This window comes from Zalophus californianus, chromosome 16, assembly GCF_009762305.2.
Source record: "Zalophus californianus isolate mZalCal1 chromosome 16, mZalCal1.pri.v2, whole genome shotgun sequence".
In the NCBI taxonomy this organism is placed as follows: domain Eukaryota; kingdom Metazoa; phylum Chordata; class Mammalia; order Carnivora; family Otariidae; genus Zalophus; species Zalophus californianus.
In genome coordinates this window covers 34,488,526-34,510,970 of record NC_045610.1, presented here as the reverse complement: position 1 = coordinate 34,510,970, position 22,445 = coordinate 34,488,526, and the positions used below count along the sequence as shown (strand labels likewise).

General features: G+C 42.6%; 1 protein-coding gene across 3 annotated transcripts in view; it reads right to left on the bottom strand.

The window, feature by feature from the left end:
• The window catches only part of CA10 (carbonic anhydrase 10), a 540,464-nt gene that overhangs the window by 104,479 nt on the left and 413,540 nt on the right, over positions 1-22,445 (bottom strand). For all 3 annotated transcript variants that reach the window (XM_027568021.1, XM_027568019.2, XM_027568020.2), the window contains exon 5: positions 5,432-5,617. In XM_027568021.1, the coding sequence (XP_027423822.1) occupies positions 5,432-5,617 (186 nt within the window). The remainder of the gene's footprint in view (positions 1-5,431; positions 5,618-22,445) is intronic.

The following is a 22,445-nucleotide window of genomic DNA, read 5'->3' as shown; positions in this document are numbered from 1 at the left end:
TGGATTCAGTGACTGAATGACTCATTCCACAGACATCAATTATGCACTTACTGTATGGTGGGTACTGTGCTAGGTGTACCGTATACAAAGATGAATAGTGAAAAAAGTCCCTGTCCTGAAGGGGTGTACGAAGATCGTTTATTTTTTCATTCAGCAAACATTTATGGATTCTGCTCTCATTTGTCTGACAATGTACAAAGTGCTGGGAATACAGCGATGATCAAAATAAAATCTTTATCAACAAAGAACTCCAGTTCTAAGAGAACTGAGAGTAAACAGTTATAAAATCTATAGTGATGGGCAATTTAATAGATTGGGGCCAGTGAAAGTTTTGTGTAAAAGACCAGATATTTTGTAAATATTTCGCTTTTGCGGCCACACAGGGTCTCTGTTGCACGTTCTTCTTCTTCTTCTTTAAAAAAAAAAAAAAACCTAATCCTTTAAACATGTAAATCATGCTTAGCTACTTGACTGAATTTGGTCCACAGGCTACGGCTTGCGGACTACGGAAATAGGTGAATATGGAGGATTCTCTGGGAGTCACTGGCTGGGAGGAGGGGAGGAGGCTTGGAAAGCTCTGGGGTGTGGGGTGGGGTGGGGGGCTGTGTGGGAATGAGGAAGAGAGAGAGAAAGCTGGCATTCAGGACAGAGGGACCACCTTTACCTCGGCACTCAGGGAGTTCTTCCATACGTACGACCGTGTACCTGTTATTTTTAAACATCCCAATTCTCATTCCCCTTCAAAACTCCACTTGTGTCAATGAACATCTCTACAAGGAGGTCCCAGCCTCCTGGCAAAGTGCTGATTACATTGCCTGAGTACCTCCCCCCGGAGCTCTTCTGTGCCTAATGGGGCCCTGGTTCTCCGTGATGTGCTCCTCAGTGCATTTCATATTCTAGCATCCTGCAGAACAATTTGGTGTTGCTTATTCCTACAAATTTGTGTGGCTTTAGTGCAGCCAGTCTCTAAAGGATGCAAATAACAGACTCCTTTAAGGAGACAGGGCCTGCATTTTCTGCACTTCTCAGTTGTTTGCACAGAGATAATTGTATTCCCTATTCTGGTTCAGAGCCACTAAATAAATAGATAAGCAAACAAACAAACAAGCAAACAAACCCATAAATAAATAACATACGACTTTTGTTCCCCCTTTTAATGAAACAATCTTATCCACATTCATAGCAATAGCTGTGGACTCTTTCCTTGCTCGGATGTGTGTGAGCAGAATCAGAGACTCAAGAAGCTGAGCCGGGAAAAGCTCATGTTCCTACCTCACCTTCAGTGGGAGCAGCGACTGTGTCCAGCCACAGAGGTGTGCAAGTGTCCTCTACTTAAAACAGTCCCGAGAGAGCTATTTCATAACCCCCTTCCAGAACCAACCTCAAATACAAGCCACGTGACCCTGTATTTTAAATATACATGTCCTCAATAGACTGTCTCCTATGCGGGGCTGTGGAGCTCAGCACACTGGAGACATGGGAAGATGGATGGCAGGAATGGGGGCAGAGGTTTCCCGTGAAGTGGCTGGTGCGAGTCTCAGTATATACACTCCCTTGCGCCTTCGGAAAGAACTTAAGGAAGGTTTTCAAAATGAGTATTTCCAACCTCCACTCAATAAGAACGCTTCTTTTTTGTCTAGCCTCACTACTGGAACTTCATCCATTCCCATGATTCTTTTCAAATATTATCTTTTGCCTACTTAATGCATTTGTTTCTTTTTGTAAATACCCTACTTTAGAGTGGACATGAATCTAACCAGTTAGTTAGACATGATTAGCAAGCAAAGGGTCTTCCATATTAAAAACAGTTCATTTTCCCTTCTTGAAAAAATGGAGTCATTTGAATCCCTGAATATGCTCATTTATCACCAGCCCCCAACAAGGCGTCCTGGAATGCTCCATGTAGGACATGAATAATTTTTATAAAAATGCAGTTGCTGACTGTGTCATACATCCACGCAGCTTTAAAAAACAAAGCAAATGATTACCATCAATTACAATAACCTCACTAGACAGACTGCAATTAATCTACAGCTCTTGAGATAATGACTGTTGCACTGTGCCAAGGAAAATGCCTGGCATTAATTGACTTATCACGATTGGCGATGATAGATGGGACAGATGGCGATGTGATTATTCATTGTCAACAAAATAAACACACACTCTTTTGCCAGAAGTGTCTACTTAGGTCCTCTCAGAGGATAGCCAAAAACAGAGACCAAAGGTGGCTTTGAAGACAGCACAAAATAAAAATAAGACATTAACCTCCAGGATGGGCTATATTTACTTTAACTGGGGCTAACGCTCAGTGGAATCCAGTTGGGGGACATTTTCTATAAGGAAATCATGGATTGTATGGGATTTCAGCACTAGAAGGTACATTCCTTGCTCATGAGGATATGAGATGAGTCACTCTTATGAAGTCCTCAAATTCCATTCCATGCTTAATAATTCCAGTGATGGGAATTCACTATTTTTAGAGGCAAACTCATTCCATCAATGGATAGCTCTCATTGTTAGAACGTACATTTATTTAGTTGAACTCCATCTTTCTAGGACTTCCATCCATGGGCTCTAGGTCTTTTCCCTCATGCCACAGAGAAGGTGCCAAACTTTTCTTGGTCACTAAACTCTTAAATATCTCAAAGGCTAATACTTAGCCACGTGACATTGTTTTGGTGCTTCCAGCATTCTGATTTCTTATACCTAAACCCACACCAGTTCAGAGACCACTCATACTGAGACCATTCATACTGAGGGGCTGGGAAAGAAAAGTAACACAGCTGATGTGGTCTGCCCAAGACAAGGTGTAATAGTACTTATGCTAAGGCCAATGCTCTGGCTTGCCTGCTTGGGAAGCTGTTCTCCAAATCTCATCCATCTAGACAGCACCCCAGCTTTGCCATTTGCCGTAACACCCAGGTGCCCTTTTTAATTTTTGTGTAGTATGGTTTTGTTGATTAAGTCCTCATTGTTTAGAAAACTGGGATAATTCAGGCATATTTTGAGCTAAAACTGGCACAGCGGTCACTCACCAAAATCTCTTGGGGGGAATTTATACAAAGGTGCATATCTGGACCCCACTCCCTGAGACCCTGATTCAATTGCCCTAGGGCAGGATTCAAATGTAAATATTTTGACAACGGTCCCCAGTTAATTCTTACTTGCAACTATGTTTGGATTCTTTATTCATTGAAAGCACTTAATAATGTGCTAGTGAAGAGAGTGCTTCACAGACCTAATCATCAGACTCTCCTGCGGGCTTTAAAAATGCAGATTCCTTGGAGTGCCTGATACCTGTGGTCTGGGTATGTCTAGGAAAATTAGTACTTTGAGAGATCAACTTGTTATATGTTTCCATTAAGGATTTTGGAGACACTCATTTACTCCAAAATTGTAGTTCCTATACAAATTACAATGCACCCTTATCACACACTGAAGAAAAAGGCAATTCTAAGGAATTCTACAAAGCAAAGATTTTAGCCAAGTAATCATCCACATTTTTTCACTCATTCACTTAATAAATTCATTAATAAATTAATTTTTAATTGGAGGCAATATTATGATAAGGATCAGTGAGGGAAAAAAGCAAAGAAATCAAAGCAAAGAAATGAGCAAGTAAACCAACAAATAAAAGTTACAAATACTGAAATAATATGTATTTAAAAAGGAAGTGTTTATCTAATTTAGAATATTCCCTAATTCAGACTGGCAGGCCCTGGTCACTCTCAATTCATGGATTTTTGCCCTGCTTTCATCATCTTCCCTGCTATACTCTAGCTCAGAATCTGCAATTCTTGGGAGTTTTTCCATTAGGGTGCCTTTGGCAGACATCCCTAATCAATCCTAGCATTTTTTTTTCCTATGGATCCAGGAAGGAGGCTCATTCCTGCTCAACCCTGTGCTCTATGCAGCCATTACTAATAGAGGACAGATGAGCTGAGCTCTACCTGAAGCTTCCCCAATACACACAAAGTCCTGACACAGGTTGGTGCCTTTGTTGTTCATAATTTCCTGCTTTATCTTTGTTGTCTATCAACTCTTGAGTACTACAAATGTTCCTTACATCTGAAATCCCACTTAATTTTCAAAATAACCTAATGAGGTGTGTAAACTCAGCCTTAGAAGGATCAAGAAACCATCTCAAGATCACATAATAAGTGTGTATTAGAGCAGGACGTACAAACTCTGGTTCTTTGACTCCAGAGCTGATGTTCTTAAACATTATTCTGCATTGCCTCTCTTCTTAGCCCAGTTCAAAGGGCCCCTCCTCTGGGACACTTCTCCTGACCCCTTCAGGGAAAATCTGTCACTTCTTCCTTGAGTTGGCCAGGGTCTTTGTACATCTCAGAATACTCTAATAACAGAATACCTCAATGATTTGAATATAGTATTCTTTGAACTCCTTTGTGGTAGGAGCTTTGCCTTTTTTTTGGTTTTATTTTTTAATCTTTGTATCCCTGGTACCTAGGAGAGAGCCTAGTAGATTCTCAGTTGATACACTTTGAACAATCATTAAAATCTGGCCAAGGGACTCCTTAAGGTTGGCTTCTCTTTTTCAGTGTATGGCTTTACTATATTAAAAACAATGCCAGGTTTAAACATGATGTTGATTAAAAAAATTAAAAAGACTAAGTCAATCGTGAGATACATACTTCTGTTATTTTAAAGCTTTCTTGACCTCAGTTACTGAGGACTTTTAAACAGAAACATAGTTACCGACTATTTAGCATATAAGCCCCCCAGGCCCCTAAATGATAACCACCCTCAAGTGTAAGAGGACAAATTAAATATACCGTGCTTGTCAAGGGTCAGAATCCAGATGATATCTGTTTAAACTGTATCGCTCATCCTATAATTGAAGGTGGTTTGGCTCACTGCTATGGTCTGAGTCCTATCTGGGTTGATGGTGGCACATAGTGATATTCACCATTAATGGTGACATACAATGACATTTCCATTCTGTAGAAAGTCAGGCAGACTATTTAGTTGCCTGACATTTATTTCACAGTAAGTTATAGTTTTGTGCAAATAAGATCCATTCTGCCAGAAGGAAGAAATTATGGAACCTATACTCTCATATGAGAGGCTGATGGTCCAAGTAGGTGTAAGTGAAGGTGTGCATGAAAAGTGAGGGTTTGGGGTTAAAATAATGCTCCAGAGATACTGTAGGGCATGAGTCACGATAGCTGCACCAATGTCTCAGAAGGAAATACCCAGTTTCATTGTGGCCTTCCCTAGAAAACACTGGAAGCACGTTTATAGACTTCCACGTCAACTTGCAAAAGACAGATGGAGAAAGGAGGCACTGACCTTCTCATTTCACAGATTTAAAAGAAAGCTTTCCATCTGTTATCCCACCTTGGGTATAAATAGGCATCAAGTCTTATTAATTGGCACTCAACTTTAGTACTTCAACAGCCCCACATACCTCCCCAGAGAAGGCTTGTCCATTGAGGAGGTGCTCCGACCCTTGGCTGTCCTCACTCCCGAAGTGTAGTCGGATTTCCTCCAGCCGGTGGCTGTATGTCATGGGCCCTCCTGATATGTTAACCAAGTGTTCCTTGTCCAGGCGCAGGGACACATGTCTTCCAGTGTTGTACATGGTCCCACTGACCTGCAAGGCAATGCACAACAGGTCATGCAAGGCTCTCGTTCCATGTCTCACCAAACCCAGCATGGTGCTTAGACCAATGCCTTTTGCCTCCTCTTGATAGGCAAATGTTAGGCTAAGTCTATATATGAAATAGGGAGTAGCAGTACCTAGAAGGCATTCCTGCCCTACCTGGCTTATGTGGTACTTTCTGCGAGGCATAAACCACATTTACGATCACATGATCATGTAGGAATTTGAGGTAGGAATTCAAAGGAGACCTCAGCAACTGTGACTAATATTTTGGACATTGCACTTTAGAAAAAATAACTTGTCCCTCTTAACAACAGGTGCTGGCAAGGATGTGGAGAAGGAGAAGGTCAGTGGGAAGGCAAATTAGGGCAGCCTTTTGCAAAACAGTATGGAGTTTCCTCAAAAAGTTAAAAAAAGATCCACCCTTCAATCCAGCAATCACACTACTGGATATTTGCTCAAAGAATACAAAGACACTAGTGCAAAGGCATACATGCAACCCTATATTTATAGCAGCATTACTTACAAGAGCCAAACGATGGAAGCAGCCCAAGTATCCATTGACAGATAAATGAAATATATATATATATATATATACATATATATATATATATATATATATATAATGGAATATTACTCAGCCATAAAAAAGACTGGAATCTTGCCATTTGTAGCAACGTGGATGGAACTAGAGAGTATAAGGCTAAGCAAAACAAGTCAGTCAGAGAAAGACAAATACCACATGATTTCACTAATATGTGGAATTTAAGAAATAAAACAAATGAGCAAAGGAAGAAAAAAAAGAAAGAGAGAGACAAATCACGAAAGAGACTCTTAACTCTAGAGAACAAACTGATGGTCACCAGAGGGGAGCCAGGTGGGGAGATGGGTGGAACAGGTGATGGGGATGAAGGAGTGTGCTTGTCACGAGGAGCACCAGGGGATGTATAGTAGTGCTGAATCACTATCTTGTACACCTGAAACTAATACTACACTGAATTAAAATAAAAACTTAAAAAAATAACTTGTCCCTCTAACCCTCAGTATTTGGAATGTAGAGATACTGTAAAAGTTAAAATCTCAGATGTGAGAAATTGGAGAAAGCAAGAGATGCTCAAAGGCCAACTGAGAGACAAGGAAGCCAAAAATGGGTAAACAGGAGCAAACTGTCATGGGAGACTGAAGGCTTTGGTCTGAAGTCTCAAGTGTGCAGTCCCATGTGTCTTTATTAAGTCCCTCTCTTGCCCTGGCCACCAGATGCTGCACAGAATGTGAGCTCTGACCCCTTCTCAGAGCTCATGGACTCAGTGCTAAGCTAAAGAGATGGATACAAGTTTCCCATTTCCCTTCCTCATTCCTGATTCCATCTTGCTTCAGTCTCTCAAACTGCTGACCTTACTGCTTGATGTTCCCTTTCCTTCTTTTCTCTTTGAACTTGATATTCAGCTTCATTTTTTTGACTTAGCACCTCTAAACACTTGAACCCTGATTCCTACCTGTGACTCTACTGCCTTTGTCTCCTGGGTTGACTTAGCTCTTGGGGCAGAACAAAAGCTTAAAGGAGACTCTGACTGGGTCTGAATCTGACTGGGTCTGCATGGAATGCTTCTGGACTCTCAGGGCTGAGATACTTGGATTTTCTTCCTGCTTATTCTGACTCCTTTGGGCCCAGCCTTCTGCCCTAGGGACTCCTTAAGGGCTTCATGTAACATATGATACATTCCTTAGTCACGGTTTCCTACATTTTCTCTCTAGCACTATCCTTACCTGCCCCGCCACCTTTCTGACACTAGTGATAATCAGATAGGTCTGCAGATGGCTCACTGTGGTGGACAGAGTAACGCCCACTAAATACTCCATTGACTTATTTTGCTGTAAGGTGGAGCCCATGTGATTGACGTCGGCCATGGGGTATGAGGGTACACGACAGGTGTCCTCCCAGGATGCCTTCATGGCTGACCTGCCAGCTGACTGGCCCAGCCGAGGTCAGCTTAGCCTTGCCCAAACCAGAAGAACTGCCCACAGACCCCCAGACTTGGAAGCTAAATAATGGGGGTTTTAAGTCCCTAAGTTTTGGAGGTAGTCTGTTATGGAGCAAAAGCTAACTGATAAACACTAGGTCAATCATCTTGCCCCTCCTGAATCTGGAACTATCAACAGAAACGCTGTTGAGTGCCTGGCAGTGTTGAGTACCTGAACTGGAAAGTCACATGGCGTCCAGAGACTCAGCCTGCTAGGTAGCTGGAAGTCAGACCAGAGAGGAGAAAAGCAGATGTGCCAACAATGACAGAGGAAACCGTGCACTGAGAGACAGAACAGCCACTTGACCTTCAGAAATCCTTCACATCTCCTTGTTTGCAGTTCCTTCATGAGGCCTGAGCTGCATTTTCTCAGATGCGTTACATCTTACCAATAAATTAATTTTTTCTCAAGTTATCTATTCTTTGCCATTCTGACTAGATCTTGCCATTTGCAACGAAGTGGATGGAACTGGAGGGTGTTATGTTGAATGAAATAAGTCAATCAGAGAAAGACATGTATCATATGACTTCACCGATATGAGGAATTCTTAATCTCAGGAAACAAACGGAGGGTTGCTGGAGTGGTGGGGGGGTGGGAGGGATGGGGTGGCTGGGTGATAGACATTGGGGAGGGTATGTGCTATGGTGAGCGCTGTGAATTGTGCAAGACTGTTGAATCACAGATCTGTACCTCTGAAACAAATAATGCAATATATGTTAAGAAAAAAAAGAAGAAGAAGAAGAAGAAGATAGCAGGAGGGGAAGAATGAAGGGGAGTAAATCAGAGGGGGAGATGAACCATGAGAGACGATGGACTCTGAAAAACAAACTGAGGGTTCTAGAGGGGAGGGGGATGGGGGGATGGGTTGGCCTAGTGATGGGTATTAAAGAGGGCACGTTCTGCGTGGAGCACTGGGTGTTATGCACAAACAATGAATCATGGAACACTACATGGAAAACTAATGATGTAATGTATGGTGATTAACATAACAATAAAAAATTTAAAGGAAAAAATTTACATTATAAATTTAAAAAATGCTTAGTGAACATGTATTAAAAATAATTTTAGGTTTGTATTAAAAAAAAGTTATCTATTCTTTGCAACCAGATAATCCCAAAGTGTGTATTCCTCCAGTCTCAAATAAATGCATATTTAGTCAGTATGAGATCATGAGAGCTTGTCATTTTTTCATGTCCCAGCTCATGGTTTTCTTGGCAGTAAAATGGTCAGAAATAGGCTTGTGTTTGACATTGCATCTATCATTAAGTAAAAATTACTTTTTCTAATATTAAGATAATATACAGGTATTATATATGGTTAAAAGGATATAGAATGGCTCAAGGAAATAAAAATCAGCCACAATTTCACAATTACCCAATGATCACCACCAATATTTTGATATATATAATTCTTATACCTATATATACTATAACATATATGTGTGACTATTTATACCCATATTTTAACAAGATCATTTTATATGTGTGTCTGTATAATCAGATAAGTGATTTTTCACACACATGTATATATATATGAGTTTGTATATATGAATATATACTATTATTTATAATATGCCATGTATAATATTAATATTTTAATGATACCATATAGTATATATTGTTATATATTAATACATATTAATATATTAATATATTATAATATATTATATTATAATTGCAGTACATTTTTGCAATAGTGGAAAAGTGAAGGGGATTTAAAGATGTATTTGCAATAGTGAAAAAGTGAAGGGGATTTCTTTACAACCCCTTCACTTTTTCACTATTGCAAAAATGTACTGCAATGAGCATCCTATGGATAAATTAGTGTTGTTAATCCAGGGATATTGCAGTTGGCAAATTCTGTGTCAAGTGGTGTACACATTATTACAGTGCTTACTATCTATTGCCATATCCATCGGCTGTGGAGAGCAGGTCCCGCAGAGCAGAGCTGGATCTCGGTAATTCTCTTCAAATGACAAAAAGAACAGCACCATGAGATTCAACCAGTAATATCCATGGGCACCCATGGTGTGCGAGGCAGTGTAAAAGGAACTGCTCTGAATTTTTTTTTAAGATTTTATTTATTTATTTGACAGAGACACAGCGAGAGAGGGAACACAAGCAGGGGGAGTGGGAGAGGGAGAAGCAGGCTTCCCGCGGAGCAGGGACCCCGATGCGGGGCTCGATCCCAGGACCCTGAGACCATGACCTGAGCAGAAGGCAGACGCATAACCGACTAAGCCACCCAGGTGCCCCAGTGCCCTGAATTCTTAGAGGATATATGCTCTGTCCCATTAGGGAAGTATCTGGGGCTTTCCTGCACTTCTAGAAATCTTTCCATCTGTGCCTGTTTAACATCTAATGTTCCTAAGAAAACTGTTGCACATTGAAACAAGGCAGGGACCAGGCGGTATGCTTGTCTGTATTTCCCCAGGACATAGAAAACCTACTGGCACATAGCAGGTGGAAGAATGAAGGATCCTTGAGTCAAAAGATTCCCTGTGTGCCTCTTGGTGACCTTGGGAGGTTCAGCGAATTTCCTGAATCCTCAGTTTCCCTAAACATAATGTAGAGATAAGAACCGCCCCCCATGAAAATGGGGGATAGGAAACTATAAGGCATATAGAAAACAAATGTCAAAATGATAGAAGTAAATCTTCCTTATCAGTAATTACTTTAAAACTAAATAGATTCCACTTCTTCCTTATCAGTAATTACTTTGGGCGCCTGGGTGGCTCAGTTGGTTAAGTGACTGCCTTCAGCTCAGGTCATGATCCTGGAGTCCCGGGATCGAGTCCCGCATCGGGCTCCCTGCTCAGCAGGGAGTCTGCTTCTCCCTCTGACCCTCCCCCCTCTCATGTGCTCTCTTTCTCTCAAGTAAATAAATAAAATCTTTAAAAAAAAATTAAAAGGAAATAGATTCCACTTCTGCGAGGTACCTAGCGTAGTCAGAGTAATAGAGATAGAAAGTGGAACATGGTTGCCAGTAGCTGCCAGGAGAGGAAGAGGGAGTTGGTACTTAATGGGCACAGAGTTTCAGTTCTGCAAGATGAAAAGAGTTCTGGAGATGGATGGTGGTGATAGTTGCAGGATGATGTGAATTGTCCTTACGACCACTGAAATGTATCCATAAGAACGGTTAATATGGTAAACTTTATATGTGTATTTTACCGCAGTAAAAAAAGTTGGGGAAAAATTCCCTCATGAGTTGTGAGAAATAAGGAAATAATACGTGTAGTAGTCCAACATTTTTATTCCCTTCCTTCCCCCCCCTTTTGGCTTCTGCATGGGTGCCCAGCTGACGTCCAGGGGCCCATGCTGATCTTGCCCACCTCCCAGGATCCGGTGGGATACGGTGTTGCTTGCTAAACATCACAATGAAGGACTTCCACTGATTTCTGCATTGTGACGATTCGCTTGCCCCTCATTCCAGATTATTTTTATTTATTTATTTATTTACCGAACATGGGAGGTGGGGGAGGAACAAAGGGAGGGAGAGAGAGAGAGAGAGAGAGAGAGAGAGGAGAATCTTAAACAGGCTCCACCCCCAGCATGGAACCTGACGCCAGGCTCCATCCCACACCCTGAGATCATGACCTGAGCCGAAATGAAGAGTCTGAATAATGCCTCTAACTGTGTGCTAGGAGCCGAGGATGGCATGGTGAGTAAAACCAGGCATAGTCCCTGCCCTCATGGAGCTCACACTCTCCACCGTGCAGAGACCAGAGTAGGGGAAGGGAGTTACGGGAAATCCACCTGAAACTTGACCATTTGCCTATGCGTTCTTACAGCTAGGTGCAACACCCCCTTAGCTCCACCCTTTCCCTAGACACTGAAATAACATTAATTTGTATTAATCAAAAAAAGCTGTGTAGCCTGGGTATGGTTTGTTGCACTTTAATTTAAAAATAAAGGCTTGACAACATTATGTATGATATCTAATGGTACATCTGCACTGTAGTAATTAACATTGCAGTAGTGTCATTTTAACTGTAATGCTAATTACAGTGTTTCCAATGAACTACTTTGGTGCACAGCATGTTGGAAAAAGTTGTCTCATGCCGACCAGGAAACAGAGCTGCACAGAGAAGTTGAAGCTGCAGGGGGAGATCCCGCCTGCCTTTAGCTGCTTCATGGTTCTCTTCTATGTTTTATTTTAATCCACTGCAAAATGAGGGGAGAGGCATAAATGATGATCATTTTGCAAGGGAGGGCCCTAAGTGCAGTTGCTGAAGGCTCAGTGACTTATCCAGGATTGCACAACTGGAGGGGGTAGCAAAAGCCAGGTCTTCTTGATTCCAGGTCTCATGATGTGAGCAAATGCAAGCATCTCAGCCCCTTTCAGATGGGAGCCCTGTGGGGAATTGTGATTTCTCCTCCAGTCTGCAAATGCAGGGGCTTAGGCAGGTGCAGAGGCAGCCAGATTCCTTTTCAGGAAAATAGGGGGCCGGAACGGACCCTTGGCTGCTAAAGTTCATCTCAGGAGGAGACCTGGAGAAATCTGTAGGTCAGGGAAGTCCCTTGATTTCCTTACCTGCAGACATTTACACTGGCTGGAGACAGGGTGGAGCCATATGTGTTGAGGCGAGCAGTTAACAGGTGTTCCACAGAAGGGCCTGTCAAGATTGCATGTCACTCAATATCATCTCAATCACTTGAACCCATCTAAAAGCCATGCGTTCTTTTGCAAAGCAAAGAATTAACCTCAGGTTATTCATTTTGTAAAACTGGATGTCTTCCTATAGCAAACACGGAGGTTTGCAGCGGTTCATGATTAGCCAAGTCCTGTTATTAATGGATTCATCTCTTTTATTCTAATGACACTGCTGTATTAGAGGGAAATAAATTCAACCAGTGTTTTTAGGGTCAAGAGAAGTTTGATTCTTTGACAGTCAGCAATGATCTTGTTCATAACAACTGCCATCCTGGTTTGACCTGTTACTGGGTGTCAGATACCACGCTAAGTTTTGAACCTGAACTTAATTAATTCTTACAATTTCTCCCTCACCAAACCCAGCACCACAGAAGTCTGGTACTTTGACTTATGCCGTCTGCTTCCTCTCAGATGATAAGATACCGGGCTAGCCCCACCTGTGGCATGGAGGCCTCCCACAGGGCATACCTGTCCTTCTGGGCCTCTGGTGATTTTACACCAAAAGGCAAACAGCCCATTGGTTGGGGAGCTAGGGCTTGACCCCACAAAGCTCTGTCTCTAAAGCCTGTGCTTTTAGCCACTGGAAATTATTAGATTGCCAGCTGACAACCTAATGGCGCAATATGACAGGTTTTCTTTAAACACGAGTTGATGGTGTAGGAACCCCACAGGGGTTTAGAGTCAAGGGTGTTTGGGATTGTTTATTACATTAAGCAGGGTTCTCCGGAGAAAAGGAACCAGTAGGCTGTGTGTGGCAAGTTCAAATTCCATGGGGTGGGCCGCAGGCTGGCGAACCAGAGAAGAGCCAACGCTGCAGCTCAAGTCTGAAGGTCATTTGCTGCAGAATTCCTTCTTGCTCCAAGAAGCTCAGTCCTGTTGTTCTCACCAGGCATTCACCTGACCGGGGGCACCCACCGCATTATGGAGTGCTATTTGATTCATTCAAAGTCCACTGATTTAAATGTTTGTCTCATCCAAAAACACCCTCACAGAAACATCCAGAATGATGTTTGACCAAATATCTGGACACTGTGGCCCAGCCAAATTAACACATAAAATTAACCATCATATTTATCTTCACATCCCGTTTGCTTTCTTTACTACACCACTCTTACCCAGTTATGCTGATACTATATACAACACATTGATCTATGTTATATATATATATATATTTTTTTTTTCTAAATCACCTAATTTAAAAAGTCAGCTGTCCTATTCAACAAACCTCAGTCACATGGAAGGAGAGCTAGTTTGAAATAATGTATGTCTGAGTTATAGAACAATCATTAAGTAATGATTTAACTGTTCTTGTCAAAAGCTATGTATACAACATGGTAAATTTATCCTTGAGTCTGGAAGGGAACTCAGAGACAATTCTGGTGTAAGTCCCTCATGTTGTCTATCTTCCTATTTCCAGACTGGGAAAAAAAAGGAGGAAGTGTGTCTTTTTTAAATGACCCAATTCACAAAATAAACATATTGAAGATCTTTGGTTTAATGGAGATAACACTTAGAGGGTTGATGTTTATTGAGGACAGCCAAGCATAAGTAAACCTTACCCTCAGAAATTCCAAAAGATTCAATAAAGTTACTTGCCTGGTATGACACAAAGCTTACGTGAGGTTTCCTTTATATTCTCTCTTGAGGCAGCCTGACCCAAATCTCTTGTAATATACTCAGAAATAATTCCCTACAGTTTAAGATTTTTTAAATTTATTTATTTGACAGAGAGAGAGAGACAATGAGAGAGGGAACACAAGCAGGGGGAGTGGGAGAGGGAGAAGCAGGCTTCCCGGGGAGCATGGAGCTCAATGCAAGGCTCGATCCCAGGACCCTGGGATCATGACCTGAGCCGAAAGCAGACGCTTAACCGACTGAGCCACCCAGGCGCCCCAGAAATAATTCCCTACAGTTTAAATGGAAATGTTAACACTATGAATGAAGTAGTTGAGAGAAAATAGAATCTCAGTTCTGTAAAAGGAAGAGGTGACCATCTGACTTGGCATATGAGCTACCACATTCTCAACATGGTTCATTAGGAAAGCTGTGGGCAGGATGCACCCACAAATTTTGAGGACTTACTGTGTGTCAGATGCTGTGCCAATCTTTTTAAAAAAATTTTAATTCGAGTGTAGTTAACATATGGTGTTTTATTAGTTTTAGATATACAATATAGTGATTCAACACTTCCATGCATCAGCCAGTGCTCATCAGGATAAGTGTACTTTTAATTCCCATCCCCTATTTGACCCATCTCCCTACCCACCTCCACTCTGGTAACCATCTGTTTGTTCTCTATAGTTAAGAGTCAGTTTTTGGTTTCTCTCTCTCTCTCTTTTTCCTTGCTCATTTAAATTGCACATATGAGTGAAATTAATTGGTATTTGTTTTTCTCTGACTGATTTCACTTAGCATTATACTCACTAGCTCCAACCGTGTCGTTGCAAATGGCAAGATTTCATTCTTTTTTATGGCTGAATAATATTCCATTATATATATACTACCTCTTCTGCCGATAGACAGTTGGGCTGTTTCCATAGTTTGGCTGTTGTAAATAATGCTACAATAAACACAGGGCTGCATGTATCTTTTTGAATTAGTGTTTTTATATTCTCTGGGTAAACAGCCAGTAGTGAGATTACTGGATCCTAGGGTAGTCCTATTTTTCATTTTTTGAGGAGCCTTCATACTGTCCTCCATGGTGGTTACACCAGGAGTGCATTCCCACCAACACAGCCGTGTCACTTTTTAGATCAGGAAACTGGGTACAGATAGGCTAAGAACTCTACTCGAGGGTACAAGGGAAGTAAGGGAAGCAGAGCTCAAAAGAAGTCTTGATGACTCAAAGTTCATGGTGTTCTCACTGTCTCAGAGAGCAACTTCAAAGCCACCAATGAGAGGCTGCACTCCATTTCTCATGACCCTGTAAATTTCAGAAATTTAATAATGGTCATTTTAATTATGTATTTTGGAGTTGGCATGTGAGCCCTCTTCACTCTTCATGCAGGAGTGTTGGCATTCTTGCCTTTAAGATACAGTCTTCCTCAGCAGATTGTCTACTATACTCTGAGTGAACACAATGGGCTGATGGATGTCACCATAATATCCACAACAGCTGTGACTATATATATGCCAGGCCTTGTACTTATTCCTTCTCATACATTATCTCGTTTAATCCTTACACTACCCATGTGAGGAAGGTATTATTCATATTCTACAGAGGAGGGGATGGAGGCTCAAGGACTCATAACTATAGCTCCAGAGTTAGAAATTGGCAGAGTCAGAATTCCAGCCCAGGTCTGTTTGACTCCAAGTTCTCTAGTTCTTGAAAGCGAAGAAGTCTGGAAGTTGGCAGAAAGAGTTTTGGGGAAATCACGTAGCTTCTAAGTAGCTTCTAGGATTGGGGATAAACTCGTAAAGCCCAAATATGGTGTCCCCATCGATGTGCCTGAATGGGTTCAATTTGGCTAGTCCTAGCCTGAATCCTCTTAGTTGTTTCTAGACCAAGTACAGCTGGGAAAATCTTAGCCCCTACTTGCTGGGGGTTGAGAGATGGGCCACACCTGCCTATCCTTACTGTTGGCTTAGCAAGTGGGTGGCCAAGACTGTAGTGTTGGCTCAGTGCCTAGAAGGGTTAGTGAAGAAGGTTTGACAGCATGCTGTATAAATTAGGTGTCCTTTCATGGCAACTGAGGCTTCCTATTTTATGTCTCTGACCACTCTGCTGAGGTGTGTAATAGGTCTTCTCTGAATGTTATTAGCGAGCTGAAGAGATTTAAGAACACAATTCAGACTGGTTTCCTGTAGAGTAGCTCGAGATGCCAAAGGGCTGATTTGTAAAGCAGAATGCAAGAAGTCAGTGGGCTGCTTGCTCGCATGGGCACTCCACAGGCATCACTGTAAGGAAAAGCAACATGGAAGAAATAACTGGCATCAAATCATTGGCCTCACTGTAGCGTACCATATACATGAATTGGGGAAATTTGGGTGCTCTGGATTCTAGGGCTAAAAGAACTTTAGAGACAATCAAGCCCAACCTCTTCCTCCAAAAACCCAGAAAACTGGAACACAGAGAAGGTAAGAGCCTCGTCCAGGATTGCACAGCAACTAAGTCGTAGGTTCAAGACCAGAAATCAACCAACCAACACTGTTCCTTGCTCTGGGAAGCATATCTCCACTTCCTCTTATTCTTTTGTTTTTCTTCCAAATTATTTTATGCTGAGGGTACATAAGCATACTGACTCAGAGACTCAGAGTTGGAAATGCTGGGTATGTAGACATGAATACCATAACCCATAGAAAATTAGAAAAGATTCAGCCTGACATCTGGACATACCATTTACGTGGTGTCAATCATCTGGATTCAGGGCTCTTCTTGTTTAATCCTTACACTAGACATTTTATGCTATGTAGATTTCAGATAATAATTAGACATTGAAGGGATTAATTGTTAAGAAAAGAGATGAAAGTAAAGTAAAGGAAATGGAGCATTAGGAGAAGGCATTTTTTTTTTTCCAATGCAGCTTTGAAAGAAAGCAGAAGAAACATATTTGGAGCTCGTGGGTTGGGGCTGTTAGGAAGCAAGTGGCTGAGATGTGGGTAAGGAACAAAATGGAACCTGATCGGAGAGCTCTGCTTTGAGTTACCATACAGGAAGCTGTGGAGGAGGGTTGAAGAAGTACTTCCAAGATCTCGCCCACTACTCTTAACCCTGCAGGGCAGATAGAAGTTTCTTCCTTAGGAAGGCTTAAGTTTACCCCAATCTTTCTCTATCCCAACCATCTGAGTCAGTCTGCCTTTCCTATAGGAAGAGCCCAAGCTTTTGGAGTCCATGTTGAAAAACCAGATGAAGCGATCACATGTTCCACTTGTTATTATATGGATCCTATTATTATCATTATTATTAAGAAAAAAGTTGAAACTATGTAACCTGGCAATATTGACTCTTCAAATAACAGATATACAAATTCTATAGGGATGCTAGGCAGCACCACTGTAGCAAAGCATCTGTTGAACATGACCGACACTGGTGGGGATGACAAGAGGAACAGAGAACAGGTGTGAACGATGTTGTCTGGTCATGAGGGTTATGTGAAGATAATTCCCTTTATCCTCCATCTTCCTCAAGGGAATGAATGGCAGGAGGCTGACATTGGCTAGGCATGTTCTGCCACACATAGTTTTTGGCACTGAAGCCCTTCACCTATACCTCAGCCCTTGGTCTGTGACCAAGGAGGGGGACCCCAGAGAACGCTGTCTGGAATGAGTTTCTCCCTTCCAGTCCTGGTATATGGGTTTTTAGATGTGAGTCCCACGTACCACTTGTCTACTGAGTCAGTGTTGCCAACCAATGATTTCATTCATTTAATATTATTTTAATGATTTAATATTATGAGCAAAATGTAAATTTAATAATTTGTCTTATGTGTGTCCTTACGTGCTTTATGGACATTCTAAATCCTTACACAAAATCTGCAAGGTGGGTGTGATCTTCACATTTTGCAGATGAGAAAACTGTCACCAAGAGGGTTATGTGACCTGCCCAGGGTCTCACAGCTAGTGGGTTAAAAAGTCTGAATTTGGACAAAGACTGTTTGATTTCAAAGATGGGTCTCCTGCTTCACTGTGCTTTGTCTCTGTGACCTTGGTTCAACGTTGGTTTCACAATTAGTTACCCAATTCCCCTAGCACTCTGCTTGAAATCTTAGCCTGCTAGGATTTTGAGAGCCTGCAGAGTTCTTGCCAAGCCTCTCATGGTTGGTTGTCTGCATCCAATTTTTTTGACTCTCTAGTGAGTGGCCAATTGGATAGAGCAACCAGAACCAAGATGGTATCAGCTGATTGGCCAGCAGTACTGTTTCCATGGAAACCTCTGTTCCTCTGTTCCTTTGGTGCACTGGGGGCCCACCTGAGTAATCTGCACTGGCTCCAGTCAAGTACTGGGTAGAGTATGCTCCTGTATATTTAAATATATCTATAATTTTTGGGAAAAGATAACAGAGGCATGTTTACACTTAACCTTTCCTGTTTCCTGCTGCATCCCCAGCAACTGAACGGTGCCTGGTTTCTATGTGTTGCAAAAAATGGACATGGTGGTGCCCAGCATCATCTAGGTGCCTGTCCCCAGCTCCACCCTCTAGTCTGCCTCAGTGGGTCTGAGGTGGAACTCAGGAAACCACCATCTTCCTCTTCCAGTTTCCCTTGATGTTCTTTCTAACTCAATCTGTCAGATATTCAATGCTGGGGTCAGGGACACAGTAATACAGAGGAATTTTCTTTATCCTTTCCCCATCTTCCAGGCTCTAAGGGTTGCTTTGATAATTATAAAGACAATAGCATTAAAACTCTCTCTAAACACAGAGTGGGTTATAAATAGAATCATCTTCAGGCCACTGTTTTTCCCTAAACTGAAAATTCAAGGTTAGGCCACCTTAATTAACACACTAAAACTTGCCTTAGAAAAGTTATTTGTAGCTTAAGGTCATTTAACTCAGTCCCTGATTCACAAGGCTTTAGGCAAGTAACTCCCCATCTCCAGTTATTTCATCTCCAAAGAGGAAAATGTCTTTTGAGGGGAGTCTGGAGGACCCAGTGGCACACAGGTGCTGGCAGAGCAGAGATCACCTTCTTCACATTCCCTTGGGTGGGTGTCACTGGTCCCACCGGTTCTATTAGAATCACTGATGCCAATTTTTCAAAGACATGAGAGATAGCAAAGGTTTGGGGGATAATCAGGTAATAAGTCCCTTTGTTCCTCCCTCACGTCGTTGTGTGCAAGTGAATTACTCAACCTTTATCTCCCTCAGTGTCCTTGCTCTTACGGACTCTTGTCCACCATGAGCTGCCCCCCTCTAGGGCAGACCCAACTGCCCACAGTGGCCAGCAGTTCACATAGATAAGTGAGACAGGCCAGGTGGGAGACAACAGGGCGTGGTGGAGACTGGGGGAGGCACTGGGTGGTACCACTTCTTGGATATCTCTGGAAGGGTGCATAGCACACGAAGGCGGTGCTTGCCTCTGGGGGAGAAACCAAGAGGAATCAGGAAAAGGAGGGCCAGGGGTAAGTTTTCATCTTGTGCCCTTTGCCTTGTCTGAGTTTTGAAAGTCAACAGAGTAATTTTTAAATAAGATAAATTTAAAATTTTGAAATAAGATACTCTACAGACAATCACATCTCATGCTAAAATCCGGGCTATGGTACAATGGTTATGATGTGGGCCCAGGAGCCAACCTAGAGATTGAAAGCAAATCTACATCTGCAATTTTAAATTGTCTAAAAGCTACATTTTATAAAAACACACAATGAAATTAACATTAAGAAAATATTTCATCTAACCCAATATATCCCAAATATTATTTCAACAGGTAATCTATACAGAAATTGTCAATGAGGTAGTTTACTTTCTTTTTTCATAGTACATTTTTGAAATTCAGAATATATATTTTGCACTCAAAGCACACCCCAGTTTGATCTTGAGGCATTTCAAATACTCAACAGCCCCACGGGGTTAGTGGCTACCGTATTGGAAAGTAAAGCCTCCTCAGTCTTCCTTTCCAATTTCTTCTCCCTCATGCAAACAGACCTATATCAAGGAGTGGGCCAACTGGGTAACTGCTGAGGGTACCCGACTCTGAGGAGCATCGAACACCCTTCTTTTCTCATCTCTTCTCCTTTCCCTTTCCTTCTTTCTTTGTGATTCACATCACAAATTTTATGGGGCGACCATGCATGGGAGCAGACAAATGACAGTCGCCTGGGTAGTTAGAATCTAGTGACCTTGAAACCCAGTAAGGCATGGCCTAGTTCTATTTACTAGGCATGTCTACTATGTCCCATTGTCTAAATGATGAACCTCTTAATATTCCTCCTCAGAAGTTGGCTGAATCTGAAAATCGTGAAATACACTGAGAAGCTAAATGACATAAAAGTAGGAAACCTTTTGCTCACAGGTGTATTTGTTGGCGGATCATGGAAGAATTCCCAAGTGCTTCCATCCCCCTGCTTCCTCCCTCTCCCAGGATCACACAGGCCCTGTTCCCATCTGGAAGGTCACTTATTCTATATTTCCCAGAGCTCTTCGTCTTGTCACTTGAATGACTGTGCATTTGCAATTTTCCATTGTTGCCCAGTTTTCACATGCCTTGTATTTCTCAGCGGGCTCTGCAAGTGTGATGAACATTTCCTGTGCCCAGGAAGGAAGGCTTACGGTCTTAAGCTGATAAGTAAATATCATCCACAATCCAAATCCGAATAGAACTCTGATGCATGTATTTTGTCGGATTCCTCACCGCTGCCGCTTACAGCCGCAGCCTCTACCCAGTGCGGGGTGACCGTGAAAAAAGACTGATTTCTAGAAACAGCATGCATCCTTTCCAGAAGCAAGCGACCACGGAAATTGCATTTTCTGACGAGAGATTGCATCTCGATACACTACCATTAGGAGTACCCGAACATCACTATGATCTCTTGAGCCCTATGTGTCTGCCCCTGGGCACTTGATCCTTGCCACTGCCCCAGGAAGCAGAAATTTTTATTATCACTCTTTTTATGAAGAAACTAAGGCTCAGCTAGGGTAAATAGGTTGCAGGGCTCTACGTGTCAGAGATCATGTATGTGAAAGAGCCCGTGCGGAGCGTTCACGGAGGTGTTCTGTTGGCTCTTCAGGGAGAGAAATGACTTCCATCCAGGGACGTCCATCTCAAGTGGGCCTTGGAGACGGTAGGGCATGGATGCCCAGAGACACCTAGGATAAGGGGCGGCATCAGCGAGGACCGGGGCTGGGAAGATACAAGTCGTGCAAAGGGGATGGTGTAGTGACTGGTCCATGTGACCAGAGTGACTGAGACACAAGCCGCCCAGCATGGGGGGCGCACAAGGAGTCTGTGACAGGAGGTACCAGACACCTGCCGTGTAACGGACTGCCCTACTGGTGCTTCACAAAGGTCATCCCGTTTACTTTTCAGGGAAGCCTGTGCGGGCCAGCGTTATGACCATCTCTGAGCTACAAATGATGAGGACCGGGGTCTGAGAGAGGTTCAGTGACTTGCCTCGGTCCCCAGCCGGCGAGCAAAGGACGGAAGATGTGAGTGCATATCTGTCCTACTCTTTCTGCCACAATGTGAAATCATGTCGGAAAAGGACACTTTTCCTAAGAAATAATTTCCTGCTGGCAAGCTCTGCCCTCCTACATGGATTCTTCAGATTTGCCACATTTATCAGACAGAGCCGGGTCCTCCTACCCCCCGGGAGGATCCGCCATCACTGCCATTACCACCCTGCAACCCTCTTCTTCCTCTTCCTGGTCCCTGGCTAACGGAATAAAATCTAAACATCAGCAACCACGGAAAGCCCAACAAAATGATTAAGTAGCTGTCAGCACCAACTAGAATCTCACCTTAGGGATGAGAAGATAAATACAGCACTAACCCAAATCTCAGAAATACGTGGCTCTGTTTTATGCAACTGATACTCAATTTCATGGCTCCAAAGCAACAGTTACATCAGCCAGTTTGTGTCCTTAACGCGGTAAAATGCCCCCAGAGGGAAGGCCGTGGAGCTTGTGTGCAGCCCCGGGGTGGGGGTTCTTCACTGAGGATCCTCGAATCAGCTCACTGGGGACCCCGCATGGGCAAGCAAACGGTCCTCTTCCACCTCACCCATGACCAACGTACTGAGTGGCTCCGAGGTGATCTGTACAACTGATCCAGCTGATATTAGGACGGCGTATTTGCCAGATAAGTTAGAGCCAATTAGATGCAGAAGACAGTCTTCAACCTAAAGGGCCAGAAAGAAATCATGCAGACCCTTTCCAGACGCCCTAACCACCCTACCTCCATCGTCCTGGTCCACTGGAGACATGCACAGAATTTCATTCCATGAGCTGACCTCATGGTGACTTTTTGGTATGTACTTCCAATCCCATGCCCCTTTTATGGTCAAAGAACTTAAAATATTCACAGCAAAACTCATTTTTACGTTTCTTCTAGTTGTTCACACACACACACACACACACACACACACACACACACACACACACACACACACCCCTACCCCACAGAAGAACTCTCCTCTTCTTGGTCCCTGACATACATTCAACAATTATACGAATTCCACTTCCTAAAAGCTTCCATAATCTGTCCCCTT